The sequence below is a fragment of the Bactrocera oleae genome, chromosome 6 (genome assembly GCF_042242935.1).
Source record: "Bactrocera oleae isolate idBacOlea1 chromosome 6, idBacOlea1, whole genome shotgun sequence".
Taxonomy (NCBI): Eukaryota; Metazoa; Arthropoda; class Insecta; order Diptera; family Tephritidae; genus Bactrocera; species Bactrocera oleae.
In genome coordinates this window covers 12,948,906-12,970,514 of record NC_091540.1, presented here as the reverse complement: position 1 = coordinate 12,970,514, position 21,609 = coordinate 12,948,906, and the positions used below count along the sequence as shown (strand labels likewise).

The window sequence follows — 21,609 nt, the reverse complement described above, 5'->3', positions numbered from 1 at the left end:
TATGCCTTATCCGCTTTAAAACTCTCCGACTAACAAACTATACGCTATTCTCTATTAAAAGACTTGCTTAAAGCTCTTTTTCCGACAGGCATGTAACTCACGACCTAGATGATTCCAGAAATGCGCGTCAAATGTGACAGAGCCAAAATAGACTTTGACATAAAATGTAATAAATGTAATATGGGCGGTTGTCAGTTACCACCCGCGCTTTAAAAGCACACCCTCATTAAATGAATCTTACAAATATAGTTTGCGCTCAGTCAACGCAGCCCTCGTGAAACTGTATATACAATGTGCATACATACACTTGCATGTATTTTCGCAAACTATATTCATATCTACATATAATATGTTTATATGGGTATATATAAAGTACATTTGAGGCTTTGTGATTCATGCAAGAGGCGTAACTGAGACATTGCTATGACACGAGGGGAAGCACGCTGAGCAGCTGACAGCGTTAAATGACTGCAATAGGACGCATAAGCTTAATTATATACCTAGTAATGTATGTGTATACATAAATAAGAAAGTGAGTAATATACAAAAGTTTATTTACATATCAGGCGCACTCACAGACGTGTCTACATACAGACCTATCAACAATTTAGTTACACAAAACACACCTCTAAAACCTAGACATATTGCACATGTGTGTTGCTGCCCTAGCGCTGCTATGCCACACATTAATGTAAACACGCGCTCCCTCTGCAATCGAATTTTGCACGCGCTGACATACATACAAACCTCCTGACAGCGCTTTTATCGCCGGCTCTGTGAAGGAATGTGCGCATGCATGTATGCGTGTAGGAACAATACTTAACGTAGCTAATCGCAGCAAACAAGCTGTTGTCATAAAAATATATGGATGTGCACGTGTAGTGGCAGCAGCAACATAAAACGGATGTTGTCGATGTTGCTGAATGCGCAGTGGCAGCCAAATAGACAGGCAACCAGACCGCGCGGCATAGAAGCGCTGACAGTTTTGAAAACACCATTAATGACACAGGCCTTCATATTACCCTGTCATATAAGCAAATTCAGTTGAGAGATTTGAGTTGAAAAACTACACACTTGCCACCAACAACAAATTGTAGGCAACGAAAAGTGCAAAATGCCTTCGTAAGTTTTTAAGTAATCAGCTACAAAACTACCGGGAGGGTGAATGATAAATGACCAGGCACTTTAACATGCTCCCTAACATAAATATTTATGTCTCAATAAACGCATGCATACAGTCATAATATGTGTGTAGGTCTAGCATATTTGCCGCCTTGAAAGCCTTGAGTAGAGTTATTTGCAAAATACATTTACATTTTTTTTGCTGCAAACTCATTTGTTGTGCTAATCTACTAAGCGTTTTGCTGTTCCTCAATTGTCAAATCACAACGCAATGTGAGCTTATGACGTGTCTATTGTTTTGTTGTAAAAAAACAAAAGTATTTCCCAGCAATGTGAGTATGTATGTATGTACTTATAGATAGGTAATTATTAATATTCATTGCTTCTGTGCAATTGAGCTTTCGGCATGAGAAATATGTGAGTTAGCATTAATTGGTAGGGTTGCCATGTTTCTTAGCAAAAAAACAGAAAAATACAATGGTTTTGTATTTGTAAGAATCTTATATTTCCTTAAGATATTGGTTTTTTGTATGGGAAGACATTCATCTGAGCTTAACGCTTGTCAACCTCATTCAAGAAAAGTATCATGAGTTACAAGTTTCTCAAAATATTTACTTTGCCTAACTTAATTTATAATATAATATATTTGGGTCAGTTAATATGATTAAACTCCATGTTCACTCACCTTCCTACTGCAATCATTTATCGGTGATGCAAAACATGGTATTGTAACTCTATCGTCTCTCTCCAAATCTTTGAAATAAATTTTCAACGTTTTTATATATGTAGTTCAAAAAGATGTGTTCTTGTTATTTTACAAACATTAGATTTTAAAGTGTAGACCTGATTTCTATAGCATATTGGGCTTATATAGAAAAGTGTTTCATTGCATAAACTCAGTACACCCTTTGAGGTTTCAGTCTGACTTTTCTGTACGAAGACAATATTTAAGTGTAGCATCTCGCATACTCACCTTGAAGTTGCTAGGTCTGGTTATGTATTAAGGAGATAGGGGTAGTCAGAGGCACGAAAAAATGAGAATTTTCAGTAATTTTTGTTTGCTATTAAATCATGTTATTTTACAAAAGTAGTAATATGACATTATTATACCATGTTTTGACTTAAAGTCACGAAAATTTCAAAAAAAAATTGTTTTTCTTTCCAAAGTTATAGCTGTCTGTGTTGACCCATATTTAAAAAGAGGTGCTTGCGGTGACAACCATAAGTCCTTGGAGATTCATCTAGAATCAATCGGATAGAAAAAGTAGTTTTATATATAGATAATCCCGGGCCTGATCGAAGCTTTTATTTTTCTTTTCAAAAATTAACAAAATGGCGGCCTCAGGAAATTTTTTTCTAGATTTTTGGAAGAAAATCAACAGTTGGTCTTAAAAAATCGAAATTTTCGAAAAAAAAATTTTATTCGATCAGGCCCAAGTTTATTATGTATTTTAAAAGCTGTATAAATTTCATTAAAATCTACTGAGCAGTTTTAAAGTTACAGCTGTCACCAGTTCGAAAAACATAGTTTTGAGAAAAACGCATTTAAAGTTTTTTGCAGCTGCCGCTAGCTAGCTGCTCCCGAGCGCTTTGAAATGGCCGAGCGCTCTTTGTTATTTGTCAAATAATTCAAAAAGTAATTATCGGATCAAATTGAAATTTTCAGAGAATATTTGCAAGACATTACACTTAACGAAAATGCAAAAAAAAAACAAATTGATTTTTTGAAAGCTCTGACTACCCCTAACCCCTTTAGAATATATTGATAACTGAACAGGTGTAGTTGCTGTCTTTAAATCGCTAACTTAGAAAGTGGTGAATCGAAAAAACAAGTCAAATAGACTTGCCAATTGTGTATTTTATCAGTAAGATTTTTTATTACTCTGCTTAGAATTTCGTTTAATAATATCATATGAGTAATAATACGAGAGACATTAATCGCTTACTACAGCTACAACCACAAGCTCAGTTGAAATCCCAACTTGGTATTTATTTCGCCATTTCTCTCAAATTAAGCTAATCACCGATAACAATATGTACTTAGATACATCTACATATGACTGTACTAAGCTTGAGTCATGGCGCTGCATTTAAAAAAAAAACAGCTCCTTTGTTTCGGTTTTTGCTCCCTGGCGCCGCGGTGTTGTTGTTTTTGTGGTTGCTTCCGTAGTGTTAAAAACAATTAGTTTCGTGCTTAATGGGCGATACACCCGCATAACACTTGCTGTTATTATTATTATAAGCATAAGAAACTAAGCGCATTTGAGGCGCACTGTATACACACATACATACATATATATTTTTACGCGTATATATGTACATATATGCTTGTATTTACATTTGTACTGCTTATGAATTTGTCCCGATGGAGCAACAGCTGTTCGCTCTTTCTGTTGTCCAACGACAAAAATGTATAGATATATACATATGTATGTATATACATAGATCGTGTTATGTGTTTGAAAGCAAATTGTATGTGCTTTATATAAAAAGTTATGAAATACACGAAATGGTTGCTGTTGATTACATCATTAACTTTTCCTGTGGTGCAAAGAAATTGTTGACAAATTCGCAATACTCTCGCTCCTCGCCTTTCGCCCCGTGTTTATGAGCATTAAGAGCGTGTCTGGTACATACAAAGCTTTACACTGTTTTTGCTTAGGAAATGGTCCTAATTTGGCATTGCAAATAAAATAGTCGCTCACTGTATTTTTTTTTTCAAATTAGTTTCGAATTTCGAAAGTGTTCGTGAATTTTAGTGGCTTTGGACATGCGTGATATGCGAGATAAGCGGCAATCACGTAGACACCACCATAGCTTAAACCGCTACGGAAAGAAAGGTTATCGGCAGGCGAGCGGATCTCGCGCTTGCTGTCGAATTAAAACGAAAATTGGAGTATTTTGTGCCGTGAACGCACTTTTCATCGTAATTATCAATTGGCTTTCGGTTTTCTTTGGAGCGTAGCTGATTTCGCATAAAATTGAATAATTGCTTTCAGACGTACATATGTGTGTGTGATATGTAATTATTTGCACACACATGTATATACATATGTACATATTTGTGTATTTATGGAAAGATTTTTGACATTAGAGAATTTTACATTGTTTTTATAGAAGAATACTATTCTAAGGTTTTATTATTTTTATATGTGTATCAGGGTTGAACATTTTTGGATTCAAAAATTTTGGATAATAATTAAATTTGTATATTTTAATCATGATGTTAAATTCAAATTTCATATTTTTATCCTGATGTTGTTTTAAAACCAATAATTTTTTAATTCTTAATTACCATATATGCTTGAAATTAAAATTTTTATTTTTTATTTTTCAATACTACTTGGGATTTATTTTTAACTTTTAATACGGTTTTCGCGATCAGGGTTGAAAATTGTGGGGATTAAAAATACAATTTTAGTTTTTTAATCCCAATCTTGAGATTGAAAATTGAATTTTCATTTTTTAATTATTTTTTAAATTCTTATTTTACTAAAATTTTTATTTTTTATTTTTCAATCAAGTAGTTGGTTTTATTTTTAATTTTTAATACGGTTATCGGGATTAGGGTTGAAAATTGTTGAAATTAAAAATAAAATTTTAATTTCTTGAGATTAAAACTTGGATTTTAATTTTTTAATTACTTATTAAATTCTTATTTATACGCTTAAAATTAAAATTTTAATTTTTTATTTTTCAATATTTTTCTTTTTATTTTTCAATTTTTAAGTTTTTAATTTTAAATCCGGTATGCGTAATGCCAAATACGGTATTAAATAATAAAGATTTTATTTTTATTTTCATAATTATAGTAATTAAAATTTTTTTTTATGCATTATTTGCAACCCTGGGGTTGAGCATTTTTTCATTCAAAATTCTTGGATTAAAAATAAAATTTCTATTTTTTAATGCAAAAGGTTTGGGGTTAAGAATTAATAATTTAAAATATAACGTTCTGATTTCTAAAACAAATTCTTTTTTTATTTCTTAATTATATGCTTGACATTAAAATTTTTATTTAAAAATTTATTTTTTTTTATCCCGTATTTGGTATTTGAAAATAAAAAAAATTTAATTGAAATTTTAATAAATAAATATTTAAAATTTAAATTATAATTAATTTTTTGGCTGAACATACATTCTTGAAATTTAATCAGTCAAAAAATTTATTATAATTTATCTATAAAAAAAATATTAACAATACTCGTAACTTCGGTCAATTAAGTAATACTTGCAATTAATGAATGAAGATTTTCTACACAGAAATTAAATTTTAAAATTTCACTGGAAACGAAGATCTGACATTCTTAGCGTAAACAAAACGGAGCTGTTGAAGCATTTTTGATGTTTCTTCCAGGAACTCTCAACCTATGATAGCAGGCTGCTTAATTGAGTATTTCAACGCCATTAAATTCAATGCTTAAGGTTTTTTTATAAATGAATGTTGTATGTGTACGAAGAATGCGTCTGGCACTTGCTTGTGCCTAATATGTTTACAACCACATTTTTTCACACTTCCGTAAGGTATTACTGCATGCGTATGTGTGTGTGTATGTAAGGTTAAATGCTCAAGAATAAAGAAACATACCTCCTTCATTCTTCTAATCCTCAGCGAAGCTTGTTCCTGCTGTTGTGTATATTTACTTTGTTCTTACTGCACACCAAATATGAGCGAGTGCCGAGTGTGGCGAGGATGTGTGAAACGGCACAGCTCATTTGACAGCTAGGTCATTAGGAAGTGTTTATGCGGCGCCGAAAGGTGGTGACTGCGCGCACAAACAACGAATATGGCACGACGCATTCGCGCTGCTAATATACCGTTAGCGATGTATTGACAATGCGTAGGCAATGCCCCGAATGTGTTCATGTATATATATGTGTGTGTTTGTGTTCATGCCTAGCACTTTGATCACACAGCTTGCGGTTGAAGTAAAATAAACAAAAATTTGTGAATGAAAACATTTTTCTAAATTAGTTTGAAAATAAGCAAAGTTTTGTATCAATACATAAATACATACATATGTAAATTCATTTTTCTCATCATTTATGGCATTTAATGTTGACTGTTGACCTCCATGCCTGTAAATAAATGCAAGTGCTATGTCATATTTTCAATGACTTCCTTGAATCTCCAAACAGTTAGTTCAGTTTAAAATTATAGCTTACATACACACATACACCTTTAGCAGTGATTGTAACTGTGTGTGTGTGTGCACTATAAAACTGACCGGTTACTTCATTAGGCAATCGAATTGTGAGAACTGACTACAAAAAGTAAATAAATAACAGTTACAAATAAAACAAATAAGGAAGAGCTAAGTTCGGGTGTAACCGAGTATTTTATACTCTTGCAACTTGCAAGGATCAAAGCCGGGGAAACAACTTTAGTTGTTGGCAATATTAAAAATAAAGCGAAAGGGTTTAACTTCATTGCTCGAAGAAATCGTGAATGGATTCCAATTAAATATGGTATCATATTAACTTATTTGAAAGTCATAGACTCACTAAGTTTTATTACATTTTGACATTGCTCAGGTATACTTGAGCACTTATTTTCAAACAATTTTATAAATATGTAAATCTAAACATACATATGTATATATGGAGTCAAGTCAGCTGGACGTTTCAAATTCCATTTTAGGTACAAAGATACACTGTCATTAGAAAAATACGCTCTCCCAATTTCATTGAAACATTTCCCACATTGGCCGATATATGTGGTATAAAGTCAACTGGAAGTTAGAAAATTTTTATATTAGGTATATATAGGAAGCTAAGGGAAGTAGTGACCCGATTTAACCCATTTTATATTATATATTATATTAGTATCAAAGAAACATTTTTCCCGAATACAAAAAATATATCTCATAGATTGACCGATATTTTCGACTAAAAGTCAGCTATACGCACTAGGGTTCACAGAATCGGTATGTGGGGGCTTGTACAGATAGAACGATTTTGACAATTTTTAGAACCGAGACGGCATACCTCAAAAGCACTATTTGTGCAAAGTTTTATCCGAATATATTCATTAGTGCTTGCCTTGTGTACTGGTAAGTCAAAAAATATATGGAAAATGGACGTGGTTGCAGTTCGATTTTGTCCATTTTCTCACTGCAATATAAGGATGTGATAGTAATGTAAGCTACCGAGTTTGGTTGAAATCGGTCGTGCAGGTCTCGTGATATCGGTTTTCATATAAATGTGGGTGTTGCCACGCCCATCGTCCAATTTTGAAAGCAGTTCCTATAAAGTTCTCTTGTATCATCCGTACTGATGTATCGCGTTTTTCGTAGTTTTTAACAAAACCGTTATATGGGTTCGGGGTTCTAATCTTATTTCATCCATTTTCACACTATCGGTAGGGGTTTTTATAGGACAGATAATCACTCGAATTTCAACTCGTCTCTTCATCCTGATCAATTATATGTATATGTATGGTATGTAATCCTATTTGTATCTATCTCGATTAGTTTTAGGTGATACAAACAACCGTTAGTTGAATAAAACTATTATACTTTGTAGCAACATGTTGCAAGAGTATAAAAACTCAAACAAAACTGAATTGAAATGCAATTTAACATCTTAGTTCAAGCGACACTCATTCCTTTGTTTATAATGGATTGAGGTGAAGCGTAGGGGAAGTGAGGTCATTGATAATTGCAAAATGTAAAGTTTATAGCCAACTAAGCGGCATTTGTGTTATGAAATATATGTATATAAGCATGTATGTATGTATATACGATAATGTGCATATTATACCGATAAGGCAGTTAAATTCCAGCGGTGAAAAATGTTTTCAATACGAAAATTTAGTAACACAAGGTTGCCTGCTGTAATTGTATGTAAATGTTGTGAGCTTTTCTAAAAGAGTTCAAGGGCTAGTCTATTTTACTAAATCGCAATTATATACTATAAATTCATAGTTACAATAAAAAGATAATAGTTTAATTACAAAGCGTTAGCATTCCGAAGCTTCAGCAACAGCGCGCTTAGTTTGTGTCGCCGGTAGGTTTTGGTTTAAAATATTTCTAATCTCAAACGCTATACACTTATGAGCAAATTTAACCCGTACTTTCAAGCTCATTGTTCAATTTTTCCATGGCAAAAATCGCAGTCTAATTTTTGCGGTCGTAAACAAACATCAATATACCAATCGAGAAAAAAATATTTATTGATTCGATTTGCGCGCGCAATTCATATGTACCAGGCTGGGTCAAATTTGATCTTAAGTGTATATCAATGTAAAACTACTTCTACTGTGCTTTAAAAACTTCTCTCCGCTTCCCCTAAAGTGATAAAAACTAGTTTCTTTTTTTCTTAACTTTTTTAGTGGATTAATAATCGTTTCTACGAAGAGCTTTCTATTTCAAGCAAGTCTACTCGTATAGTCGAGTAATCCCAATTACTGGTCTAATTTAATTAAATATTTGTCATTTGTACCAGCTTGAGTTGGCATTCAATTTGACAGCTTTAGAAGCTGTTGCTGGTATCTAGAGTCTCCCAATAGATTGTACTTATATTTAGACAACTCGATTATAGACTGTATAATTAAAACATTAGTCGAACATTTCTTTAATTCACGCGCTGAAAACTTGTTCCAAGAACTTTGGTGTGTAGCTCAGATGTAGACTGCAGCAAAATATTTCATTATAGAGGGTATGAGTCATAATTTCACTAAAATCGTCAATCAGGTTTCAAACCTGTTGAAGACTGTGACGTGAGAACCAGCACTGTTTACTTCTGACATCTCTATTTCATCATTTGCTAAACTGCTAGAAATCACCCTAAAGAGTGAAGCTACGGACGTAGAGCTATGAATTATTGGCAAGTCATAGAGTGTCATACTTGACTTCATTGGCAGATCATTTGGCTGCAGTATATTTGTTGTGGACTCCAGCAAATTTGAAGTTTACATTTATATGTATATACAAAAATTAAATAATATCTAATTACCTTAAGCAACAAACAGCAAATCAGTTGACTGAATATACATACAAAGCCCAAATAAGCTTTTAATACGTGCTATATACATATGTACATGTATATGTGCCATTTACACTCAATGAATGAATGGACATCATGTAAGATTGACTTATTGTCACTCGAGACATAAAGCCGGCTGCCGTTTCACTAGCGCAATACAGTCCAGTGCTAAGTGAATTTTTGAATGCGAACCCAAGTTAATGGCTGCAGCGGCATTTAAAATAATTATCACAATTTTGCAACAACAAATAAGCAAATTTTGTAAATCCACTAATTAGTAATGGGAAATACAAGGAAAACCCACGTACTTATATAAACATAGCTCATCGCGAACGGGCATAACTTTGAAGTGTGCTCGAGCTTGTCGCCTAAATTGCCAGCTTCACTTGTTTCGTTTTTGGCAAACGTCTAATTGTTTAAATATCACGATAAATACCAATTATAAAACACACATACACATACATACATATGTACAGGTAAACAATGAACAGCACTTTAAATCTTGTGACATTGCTAGCGCATTGATGACGCCGCCGCTGACGCAAGCAACTACTAATAGCGTCGCCGCTACAACAGCGCGAGGGTTCGCCGAACGAGCAGACCCGCAAGCCATGCCGAAATGTCGACGCAGTGCTCAGTAGTACAAATGCGAGCAACTACCGCGGTCAACCTGCTCTTCATTTGGCTATTAAATTGTCGCAAGTAAACCCAAATTGCGTAGTCAAGGTCACGGCCATATACGCAACACTTGGCGAGTTTGCCAATTGTGGGCGCTCGCTTTGCAACTGTGCCTGTGTCTGTGACTCTGAGCGTGTGCTTGTGTGTGTGTTTGCGTGGCAGCTGCATGCTGCGGCGATAATTGTTAATTATATTTGTAATTTGAAAGACATCTATTACAGTTCTATGGACATTGAACTCACACGCAATACGCCACAAGCTGTGCGGTCAATTTGTTGAATAAAAATTAAGAAACAAGTTCATTGAAGTGACTTTGGCGGCTGTTTTCATTTGATTAGTGAATATTGTGGCATAGGCGCAATGTTTAATGACAGCTATTGTTGACAGATTGACTTGCAATCTGAGTGAGTGAATTGAGAGTAAGAGAGAGATGGCATAAGTGCGTTCTCATATGACTGTGACTATGCAGAATTCTATACAACTTTTTTAATCTACTGACCTTTAAAACTAAAGAAGATCTGTGCAGATCTGCGTAAGAATTATATAAAACAGCAATCTATTAGAAAATATTATATTTTCTGGATATTGCATAAAATAATTTATAGGTAGAAATAGCAGTGAAAATATTTATTTTGGAATTTCAATGAAAATTTTCACCGAACAATTGCAATCAGTTTCATGTACTCCCGTTATTATATTGTCGTTGTTCAGTTTCAATTCGTTACGTTTTTCAATCGTTTTGCAAATGCGCCGCGTCATGTTCGTTGAACGCATTCAATTTCATTGCACATTTTTTCATATAGAGTTTCATAATTGAAAGTGGCAGCCCGTCAGCAGTAGATACCAATACAACAGCCCCAACAATAAAGCGAGCAACTTGCAACAACGACGAAGACGACGACAGCCAAATTGACTTTGGCAGGAGCAACGGCAGTCAAGAGTCATTGCGGCGTCAGCAAGCGCGTCTGCCACGACCCACACGTACCTCACCGCCACCCCCCAAACCACCCAAACCTCTAAAGCTGACAAAGTGCCACAGCAGTGAGCATCCGTTGCAACAGTTGCTACACAATTCAGCGATTTGCAAGCAGCACGAAATCAACCAAATAAATCACGTGCTGCTACAACAACAACAACAGCAACAGCAAAGCAGACATCAGCATCATCATCATCATCAACATCTTCACAAGCATAGTCATAGCCATCATCAGCATCAGCATCAACATCTGGCGCAGCAATCACAAACTCAGAGTGAACTTACTTTACAACAAGAGCAGCTGCAACAACAACAACAACAGCTAGTGGAACCAACTGTTAGCGCTAGTTTAATGCCTTCGCTGGATTACAGTGTGCCGCCACCGCTACCGCCAAAACCGAAAACTTTGCTACACATCAAAACACAACAGCAGCAGCAACAACAAGCACAACTGTTGCAAAAACAACAACTGTTACAGCAACAATTGCAAAAGCAGCTGCAACAACAGCTTAAACATGTGTTAAAACCGCAGCAGTTGCCTACGTTAGATCAGCAGCAGCAACAACAACAACAACAACAAGAATCACATTCCATTGACGCAAAATATCAAGCACCAAAATCGCCCAAACCACCAGCATCTCCACGTACACCAAAATCGCCACAATCATACCCCCCCGCCCCACATGAATCGCCAAGCGTTAAGAAAGATGCTGTGAAAACCCACACATTACAATTCCATCATTTTCGCCATCACAAGTCGGCGCCCACATTTGATCTCTTCTTCAAATCGCCCACGAATTCATCATGTACCACGCCGCTCTCGAAGTCACGCCGCAATAGTTCATATCATTCGTACGATGACCTCGACGCCACGAGCGCCGAGAAGAAAGTGGTGTCCAGTTTGAAATATTTGTGTGCCTGCACGGGCGCCACCTTGCGCAATCTCTCGAAGAAAACAAAAGATTTGCATGCGAAAAATTACTGTTACACGAAGGTAAATTAACGCAGAATATTTGATTTAATAATGACGAAGAACTTTCCAAGCTGTGCTGTGGTTACCGAATGCAGTCATTTTAACAGCTTTTAATTGATTGAGACAGAAGATTTGTAGCAGCACTTTTTCTTGTAGAAAATATGACAAGCAATAACTTATTTATTTGGGGCTAGGGTAGGTTTTCAATAGCTTTTATCCATTTTAGACACACAGTTGCACTGTTAGGAGAAAAACACGCTCACTCAATTTCATTAAGATAACTCACGTATTGACCGATATATGCACTGACTTTCAGCCCGAAGTTCGAAAATTTTTTTATTAGGTATATGAGAACTAAAGGAATTATTGATCCGACTTAATCCTTTCCCGACATACAGGCATACAATTATCAGAAAAGGTTTCTCGCCGAATTTCTATAACATAAGTATCTCACAGATTGAGCTATAGGGTTCGCAATAGGAACTGGGGTCCTTATATTCGGTATCCAGGAGCTTGAATACTTTTGGTTCGATTTGAACAATTTTTGGTCGAAGGTTGTATAATTCAAGGACACTATTCGTACAAAGTTGTATCCCGTTATACTCACTAGTGCTTGATTTGTATACTGGAAAGTGAAAAAATCAGATTGAATTTAAAACTATGTTTTATAAGGGAAGTAGGCGTAGGTGTAGTTCCATTTCACCCATTTTCGCATTGTAACATAAATATATCAGAATAATATTACCTACCGAATTTGGTTCAGAGATATGGGGTTTCACCTAAATGTGGACGGTGCCACTCTTGTACCAACTTTGCACCATCTCTGGTGTACGATTTTATGCCTCTGACGCATTTACTTACCACTTTATCTTGAAGAAAATATGCCAAGCAGTAACGAAATATTAATGAAGATGCCAAAAAGCTTATTTTTTCGAAAATACCTTACTCTTGCCTAATCAACGAGAAAGTTGTTGCATCACGCCTTTCATTAACATTTCCGAGAGCTTTGAAAGCAAAATTATGCGAAATAAAAGTGTAAATAAATTCAAAAAACATCAAACGTTCAAAACCTCATGAAGTAGCATGTATATATGCTTAGACATAATTTATAATAAGGAATTCAATAAATTTATTTTATTTCCATAAAATATTGCTTTACTCGTATTTTTGCATTCCTCAGTTAAGTTTATTGCATAAATTGGCAAATTGTTTACTTTTGTTCAAATTATCGACAGTTTTATTTATGATTTTCGTAAAAGCAAAGACTTCTCGGTTTCTCGTACAATATGTAAAGCGGTAATTTGTACGCAATGTGCCGTTCTAAACCGGTTTATCGTAGAACCCTTTGTTCAGTGCGAGTGCAGTTGTCAATAAGTCGTCGAGAAAATTCGCCTCTTTGTTCCATACTTAAAATTTGAATACAAACGTACATGCATATGTATATTTGTAAGCGAGATGTTTCATGCGAAGTTTGGTAGTAGAACTCTTTGATGCTGGAAACAGGCACCGACGCAAAACCGTAAAACGAATCAGCTAATACGACCTATCGTATGAGAGCGCCATGTAACTGAACTGCGGTGCAGAGTCCGCTTCTACCGTCCGCTTCTGCAGACCGTACGGTAGGATATCCGCGAAAATTGGATTTTTCCCGTAGAAAGGAGTCAGCTGATTGCTTTCGTGCAACGCAGGGCCAGTCTCGATATTTTGTAGTAATTAAAAAATAAACTTGAATATATTTGAAGTATACTTACTTAAAATCATTGATTTTAGTTTGGATCTTTTTCATTATGCAAAATTATAACTAAAAAACTAAATGTGTGCAAAATCATGTATATATATAACGGAAGGACGTAACGTCAGTGACTATTTCCAGCATGAGAGTGAGCGCTAAAAAGATTTTAAGACATCTATAAAGTGCTTAGACAAGCTGGATGTTTGTTGGCTGTCATTAAATGCGTTGAAGCGAACTCATAGCGATAAAAATTTAAGATTAGACTTTTTTTCGTTTCACTTCACTTCTGACAGTGAAAAACTTAATGACCGAAATCGAACAACCATTTTGCAAACAAGCATATTTCACAATACCTACACACTTAATATTGGTGGAAAAAAAATTCGCAGTAATCACATGTTTTATTTTTAAATACCAAAATATATACAAACAAACATATTTGTGTGTATAAAGTTATATACATACATATACATATATGTATATATATATATATTTATTTTAGCAATAGATAGCACATTAGACAAATTGACGCGCTGACAACTTTATGTGATTTGCATATTTTCGATTATTTTTTTCGTTTCTACAATTTGGTTGAAAAGTTTCTGCGCTCGAAATGAAAAAATACAGTTTTCGGTACGAAATATATTTCGTTATTCAATATAATCACCCTTAATACCAATACCCAATACACTTATTCCAATAACCCTCCAATAATTTTATGCCAACCCTGTAATGACTTTCCGGAAGCTCTGCAAAAGTCTCGTCGCTAATAGCTTCTTCAGAGCTTTCCACAAAGGAATTGTTTCAGGTTTCTGAAGAGGTAGTAGTCGCTGGGAGCCAAATCTGGTGAATACGGTGTATGCTCAAGCAATTTTTACTTTAATTGGTTGAATTTTGTCATTGTTAAAACACTTTTGTGAGCAGTTGCATTGTCCTTATAAAATTTATCTTTTTGTGCTGCAAGCCAGATCTTTTCTCCCGCATTTTTTCATTCAGCTGCTCCAAAAGGCTGCTATAATACTTAGAGTTGATTGTTTTACCTTTACCAACTTGAGGGAAATTTTTTTTAAGCTAGTAGTGCTATTTCTTGGTGAGAGCCGAAACTTTTCAACCAACCTGTGTATCGACTTTTATTGTTTGTCCTTATTTTTAGGGTAACATTGAAAAGGCGTTTGGTTTTTTGCTTCTAATTTTTTATAGACGCTTCTTTCTGTGGCTATTTATATAAACACTCTCTGCGACGCACAAGCGAAATGTCGAACTGTCAAAGCTAATAGAGGGAAAAGTCGTCACGCGTGGGCGTTAGAGTGGGGATGGACAGGCGTCAAACAGCTGGGTCAGGGATTGTTTATGTTTTATTTGCAATATTGTTTATCGTACAACGTGTTATTATTTCAAGCAGAGTTGTTTGTTTGTACGTAGGTATGCGCGATTAATCGTCATTGTTGATAACGCTGAGATAAGGCAGCGAAATGTGTTGCTATGCATTCACCGAATTTGAGCTTTCATTGAGCTTTTCAATCCAAAATGTAAAATTAAATAATATTGCTGAAAGTAAAAATTATACAAATGTAAATACACTAAGGTAGATCAATGCTTATGCAAATAATACTTTTGATGATAACATAAGTTAGCTCAAGTCAAGTTTGATTTCCAAACTTTTAGAATCGTTTCACCAAAATAGCAGCAACGTTTTTTTTATTAGTTCTGCTTTGGAAGAGATCATTCCACAAAGGGAAATAATAGATTTCACACTATTTTTCATATATTTTGTTGTTATGATATTTGTAAGACATACATTTTTGGAGTCACTAGAACTCTAAAGAATTGCAATAATTGTGGACCTTAGGCTTCGGATTTTATAGTTTGCTTTTTTTACATTTTTGCTTTACACGTCTTTCGTTTTTAGTTTGAGGTCTAATAATGACAGATCAACAAATATTTTGCACACTTTTTCTAATAAAACAAAAAACAGCAAATTATACATACCCTAATGCGCATATGAGTCAGTAAGTTAGTAGCGACAACCGCATTATTTTTAACCGCAGAAAGCATTAATTAAAAATTATTGTGCATACACTTGATATATGCATTCTCAAAAAGATCAAAGAAATTCTTTCTTCAAAATTATGTTTATATTTTTAACGGATACCACCTCATTTGCAGTCGGCTTACCTTAAAATAATTTGCCTTGGAAACCAATAAATTGGCGAATAATTGTGCTAATTGCACATATATTCGAAAACACAGCTAAGTGTCTAAATAATATGGAAATATGGCCCAAACACTGCTTAAATTGAAGCATCTCATAAACTTTTGGAAAATTGCCTCAAAAAATTAAGAAAAAAGTAGAAAAAAGTTATAAATAAAGAAAATGTGTCTTTATGTACAAAGAAAAATATTCATAGTTTTGTTGTTATTGTTTTTTGATTCGTTTTACAAGTATGTTTGTGGATATTTCAACACAATTAACGGTACTTAATCTTGAATACGAATTTTTAAGTGCACAATTAGTGAAAAATCTTTCAAGAGCGGCATGCCAAACATTTAGCGATTACACATGCGCACCCACACATGCATACATACACATACTTGTATTAAATAAATATTTATGTGCAAACAAGCCATAAAATATAAAATTACCAAAAAAAAAAAAACAATAAGGAAGGGCTAACTTCGGGTGTAACCGCCGGCAAAACTTTATATAAAAATTGACCCAATTTTATCTATTTACGGCATTACTACATATTATTAACAGCAACAAATGCTCTCTGAGTTTTATTAAGAACACTCAGGCAGTCACCCGGATTTCAACTCGTCTCTTCATCCTGATCCTGTATATATTACGCTATATCTAACTCGATTAGTTTTAGGTGATACAAACAACCGTTAGGTGAACAAAACTATTATACTCTATAGCAACATGTTGCAAGAGTATTAAAAATCGTAAAGCAAAAAAAAAAAACAAGCGTCCGCGAATTTCGTAAAAAAAATAAAATACTGTATTATCTTCCGACACGGGTGTGCGCCCTCGCAATCCTCAATCAGTTGAGCAAACCAAACGATTTCTGTGGAATTGCGAAAATTGTATGTGGAAAACCGGCAAATTTGTAAACAAACTGCCAGCGAGTGTGCCTTAGCGATCGGTTTTCTTGGGGCAGAAATGAAAATTAAATGCTGGCCGTGCGTTCATAATCATAATAAGTAACATATGTCTGCAGCAGCCTATTTACACAAACAAAAATCATATAAATAAATGATTGAAAAGTTGCTTGGTGGGCGGTGGCTACAATAAAAGTAAAGCGAGTGCCAAATATTTTGCTCTGGCTGCCAATCAGCCTTTGTCGTGAAAAGCGGAAAAGCCACTGTACCCCATGCTGGCGGTTTCTTATATTATGAGAATATTAAATAGCTATTTGATACATACAATGTAGAACAGCTTGGTGCACAGGTTTTTATTTTTTTTCATTTTATTTTTTTTTATATTATAGTAGGGGGAAGCATCGAAAGCCGAAGTGCGGAACTTTAATTCGCTAAACCTAACCTACTCCCATCTCATATCTCTCCCACGGAACCACCGGATTAAGTATTACTTTATGGGAGAGAAAAGGACATTTAAGCCTCCTCTACAGTACGGACTGACTGACTCCTAATCTGTTGTAAGTATCTCAGTTTTGTCATAATTAGAGCTGACGCTTCGCTGACAGCTTTCCATTTATCAGAGGACTGACACATACATATGTGCTGTCAAGGTTTCCACCGTTAGACTACCGAGTGTAGATTTTAACTTTTCGCTAATATTTAAAAAACGGGGGCACTGAAATGCGTGTTCAGAGTCTTCTATGCACTCTGTATATTTGCGGCAATTAAAACAGTGCTGTCAAGCCCGAACCTATTCTGATTTCTCAGGTTTCGGGGCTTAGCACTGTTTTTGGTTGAAATTCCAAAAAAATTTCTTTAAATACAACGGCAATTTGGATATGAGTACGTATGCACGTATTCAATGGGTCTTTGAAGCCTAAATTAACGTCAGTTTCAAAATTAAAAAAACAACGAAAAAACTCTTTAGATTGGCAACAAAAAAAAAATTAATAATAATAATAATATTTGCATGCACTCGGGTTAGCGCAGCCACGGGATCGGTTGCTAATATGAGCCGCCCTCGTGCCAGCATTGATACACACATACTCGCCGCGCTATTATGTAATAATAATTGAATGAACTTGCTTTGCCACTAGCATTATAAACTATTTTAGATGGTCGCTTTATTGTTGTTGCGCTGATACATAATTGAATTCATGACCAACACTGCAACTGCTGTCAGTGAAAGCGTTCAATTTAGTTTCAATTAAAGCGCGAGTCGCGTACCAGGCATACGGCGCTACCAGCTAATGACCCACAGGGGTGGGCGGCTGCTGCGGCTCTACATAAATGAGCCACACATATGTACATGTGAATGCATGAGTGTGTGTGTGCTTGTGTGTATGAGGGGCATAAAACGACTGTGTTGCATATGCAATTCATGTAATTATGTGGAAAATGCTGTGTTTTTTAATTTAATTTGCCATGTTGAGCATTTGCATATATAGCAAGGCATTGCCACTAGTCGGCTACACACATATACACATACATACATATTCATGGAGGCTTTGCTGCGGTACACTGCTATTGTTGAACGTGCTTTTCAATTAATGTTTCAGCGCATTTAAATTTTTATGTGTGTGTGTGTGTAACTATGAGATTTAAATTTTTACGTCTACAAAAATATATATATATACATATATATAAATATATTGCTCGATTATATATATATATATATGTAACTGTGCTTGTATGTGTAATTAGTATGAGTCTTTCCTTGTAATTCGAATTCATTCAGCGGATGTTTGCAATTCATAATTTCGCTCCACTCACTTTTTAATAAACAATTTGATATTATGCAAAGGCATTTTGCAAATATGAGTGCGTCGATCTGGCAGCCAATTCTGGCATTTGTTTACAGTGGAAGTACATTTCCACATTTCATTCAACTATTTTCCATGAGTGTCTTCAGTGGCCTGTTTATGGCAACCGCCATGAATTTCGTAAATATATATTTATTTTAATTAACAACCAAAGCGGTGAAATGGCGTATAGCTTCCTTTTGTAATTAAAATAAAATCTGCTAATTTCCGTTTAATATAAAATCAATCATTTATTGAAAACTTTTAAATAGATGCGAGAGAAAGTTTTTTCTGCCATCAATTATTGCAATTAATATCGACTGATAGGATTGGCGGTGAAAGCCAATTGGTTTACAGTAAATATATTGATTATATCAGCAAATGAACTCGACACTTTCATTGCGCATAAAATTTGTATTTCGTTTAATATTTATTTATTTATTATATAACATCTTATAATATTTTTTGTGAAATACCTGCCTATTTTCCAAGTTTTAACTCGGTTAACGGATTTTTAGTTGTTATTTCGTGTGCCATGATAATTGTCATATTATCTAGACTTTAGAAACTTTTTCTTGAATTCTAGTACTTTTAACTTGAATACTCTACCTGTTTAGTCTTTACTTACATAACGGCTCTGAAACACCTATGATTTAAGCTGGTTATAATATTTCCGACATCCATGTTGGTATTTTTGTTTATAGCTTCAGTAATATGCCTCAGTAACATATATTTCTATAATTAGCATATATCACTTTTTCATCATCTAACGAATTGATCATGGATTTAGTGATTTATTATCTCGGTTAAAAGTTTGCATTGCTACTTGCTTAACGCTAAAGTGACGTCACAAGAAAATTTTTCAACAAAGTTTTCGCGCTCTAATTATTTTATGTTGGATATAAGACACTTCATGTTAGTACAACAGTATTCAAATGGCTTTAGCATCTCAAAAGCCCTTCAAGTGCCCAATTCTCTTTAAAACACCACTAATTAAGGATCACTCAATAACTCGATTTTGCTACTAAATTTTATTATATAACAGGGGAATAAATTAATTAAAGCGTTTTGGCCATAAGAAATCGTAGACATGTCATAGAAACGTTTGACAATTAATCAGACAAGCAAGCTAATTAGAAAATATACTTTGTGCAATATCTGTTTTCAAACTAGGCACGTAGCGCTCTACTCAATTTTTCTACCCGTTCACCTTTTTCATTTACTCGAAAAACATTCAACCGCCACAAAATCGATTTATTGTGAGCATATCGAAAACAAACATCTATTAGAGTCATAGAACCTACGTACATACCCACATATGTATATATAAGCATTTACTTTTGTATGCATACACTATATGTATGTATATATGTATTATCGATTGTGTGCCTCGTCAAAAACTAGCTGCTTTCATATACTAACATGCCACCGATAATTGAATGTTTTAATAAAATTTAATTTTCCATTTTGATTTATGTGCCATTGCAGCCCACGTGGCGTCTCTGGGGTGAGGAGCACGAAAAGAATGCCATTTTCACAGTCTACCTTAAGAAGGTGCGCTACCATCGACCAACGCCATCGGCGAATAATGTAAGTATGAGTACGCCAAGTGACGTGCTGTTGCGGCAGGCCGCCTAACCGACAGTCAGTCAAAGCTACGAAGCTTTGTAATTAAGTTTGTTTGCCCAAAAGGCAATTTCACCTTGACTAACCCAATTGGAAATGCATTAATTAATTTTCTTGTTTTTTACATAACGACACACTTACACTCTTGTGCGACGTTGTAGGATTCGGACGATGAAATTAGTCACCTTGAATGGGAAACGGTGCGAGTGCGCTTCGTGAAGGCGGCCACTTTGGCGCGGTTAGTCGAGGCGTTAGCCACAGATGATGGTGAATTGGAGTCGACTTTCATCAATGTGTTCCTCTCCACTTATCGCACTTTCTCCACACCCAAAGAGGTGCTCAATCTGCTCATACGACGCTACGACACACTCAATGACAAGCATCTGCAAGAGATCGAAGAGCACCAACAACTTGAGGATGTGAACTACGACCCAGCGGCATCCATACATGAACAACATAAAAAAACACTAGTCTCGGCATTGCATGTGTGGTTGGATGGATTTCCGGAGGACTGGAATGAGGATAGCCTGCGGCAAATATTGACATTCGCATCCAAGCGTTTACCGCGCTCAGAGTTGCATTTGAAGGTGCTGCATCGACTGGAGCGCATACTGCGTCAGCAGGTGTATGGCGAAAGTAGTGTGCCTCCATGGCTGGCGAGTGGCGTGGGTGCAAATGCCAACGGTGGTGGCATGAATATGAGCATGAGCGTGGGTTTGCTGCCGCAACAATACAACGCTGAGTTCACAGAACAATTTGCGGGACTGTGTTTGGCACCGGCGTTTCGTGGACCCACGCATTTTCTGCAAGCATTTCGCTTCCCGCATGTACCGGTACGTCATTTTGCCGAACAGCTGACACGCATGGACTCGGAACTATTCAAGCGCTTGATACCACATCAATGCCTAGGTGCAACATGGGCGCGACGGGACAAAAGTGGCTCTGAAACGGTGGTGGCTACCATAAATCAATTTAATGCTGTGCTTTTTAGAGTTATTTCTAGCATACTGATAGAGCCCAGACTCAAACCACAGGTGGGTTTCTATAGTCATAATATTTTACATCATCTTCGTACGTTGCGTATATAATTGAATTGTTTTTTCATTTCAGGAGCGTGCTTTAAATATAGCGACGTGGATTGACATTGCGCAAGAGTTGCGTTTGCTGAAGAATTTCTCTTCGCTGAAAGCAATCATATCGGGACTGCAATCAAATCCTATTTACAGACTTTCAAAAATATGGGCCGTGCTTCCCAAAGAAAAGGTGAGACTTGTAAACTTATGAAGCATTTTTTCCACATCCATAGAGTCATTTGAACAAACCTAAATGTCGTTTTCAGATGGAAATTTTCAGTGAACTTGCCAGAATATTTTCGGAGGACAACAACGCTTGGGCGCAGCGCGAAGTACTCATGCGTGAGGGCACTGCGAAATTCGCCGATACGGTGGGTGAGCACGATCGCCATCTGCAGAAGATCATACAGAAACAAGTGAGTGTACATTGCGAAACAGTATCGACCCAAACGGTGCAACTGACCTACACTGCGAACAACAGACACACCCTCATTTAGCTA

The 21,609-nt window shown here is 35.5% G+C and overlaps 1 protein-coding gene across 6 annotated transcripts in view; it reads left to right on the top strand.

Annotated features, from left to right (window-relative positions):
- Rgl (Ral guanine nucleotide dissociation stimulator-like) overlaps positions 1-21,609 on the top strand; it is a 38,227-nt gene that overhangs the window by 14,825 nt on the left and 1,793 nt on the right. For 5 of the 6 annotated variants that reach the window (XM_036360820.2, XM_036360817.2, XM_036360818.2 and 2 more), the window contains 4 exons: positions 19,899-20,000; positions 20,198-21,070; positions 21,147-21,299; positions 21,376-21,525. In XM_036360820.2, the coding sequence (XP_036216713.1) occupies positions 19,899-20,000; positions 20,198-21,070; positions 21,147-21,299; positions 21,376-21,525 (1,278 nt within the window). Of the gene's footprint in view, positions 1-10,589; positions 11,757-19,898; positions 20,001-20,197; positions 21,071-21,146; positions 21,300-21,375; positions 21,526-21,609 lie in introns of all 6 variants that reach the window. The other variant, XM_014244230.3, reaches the window with a different exon arrangement.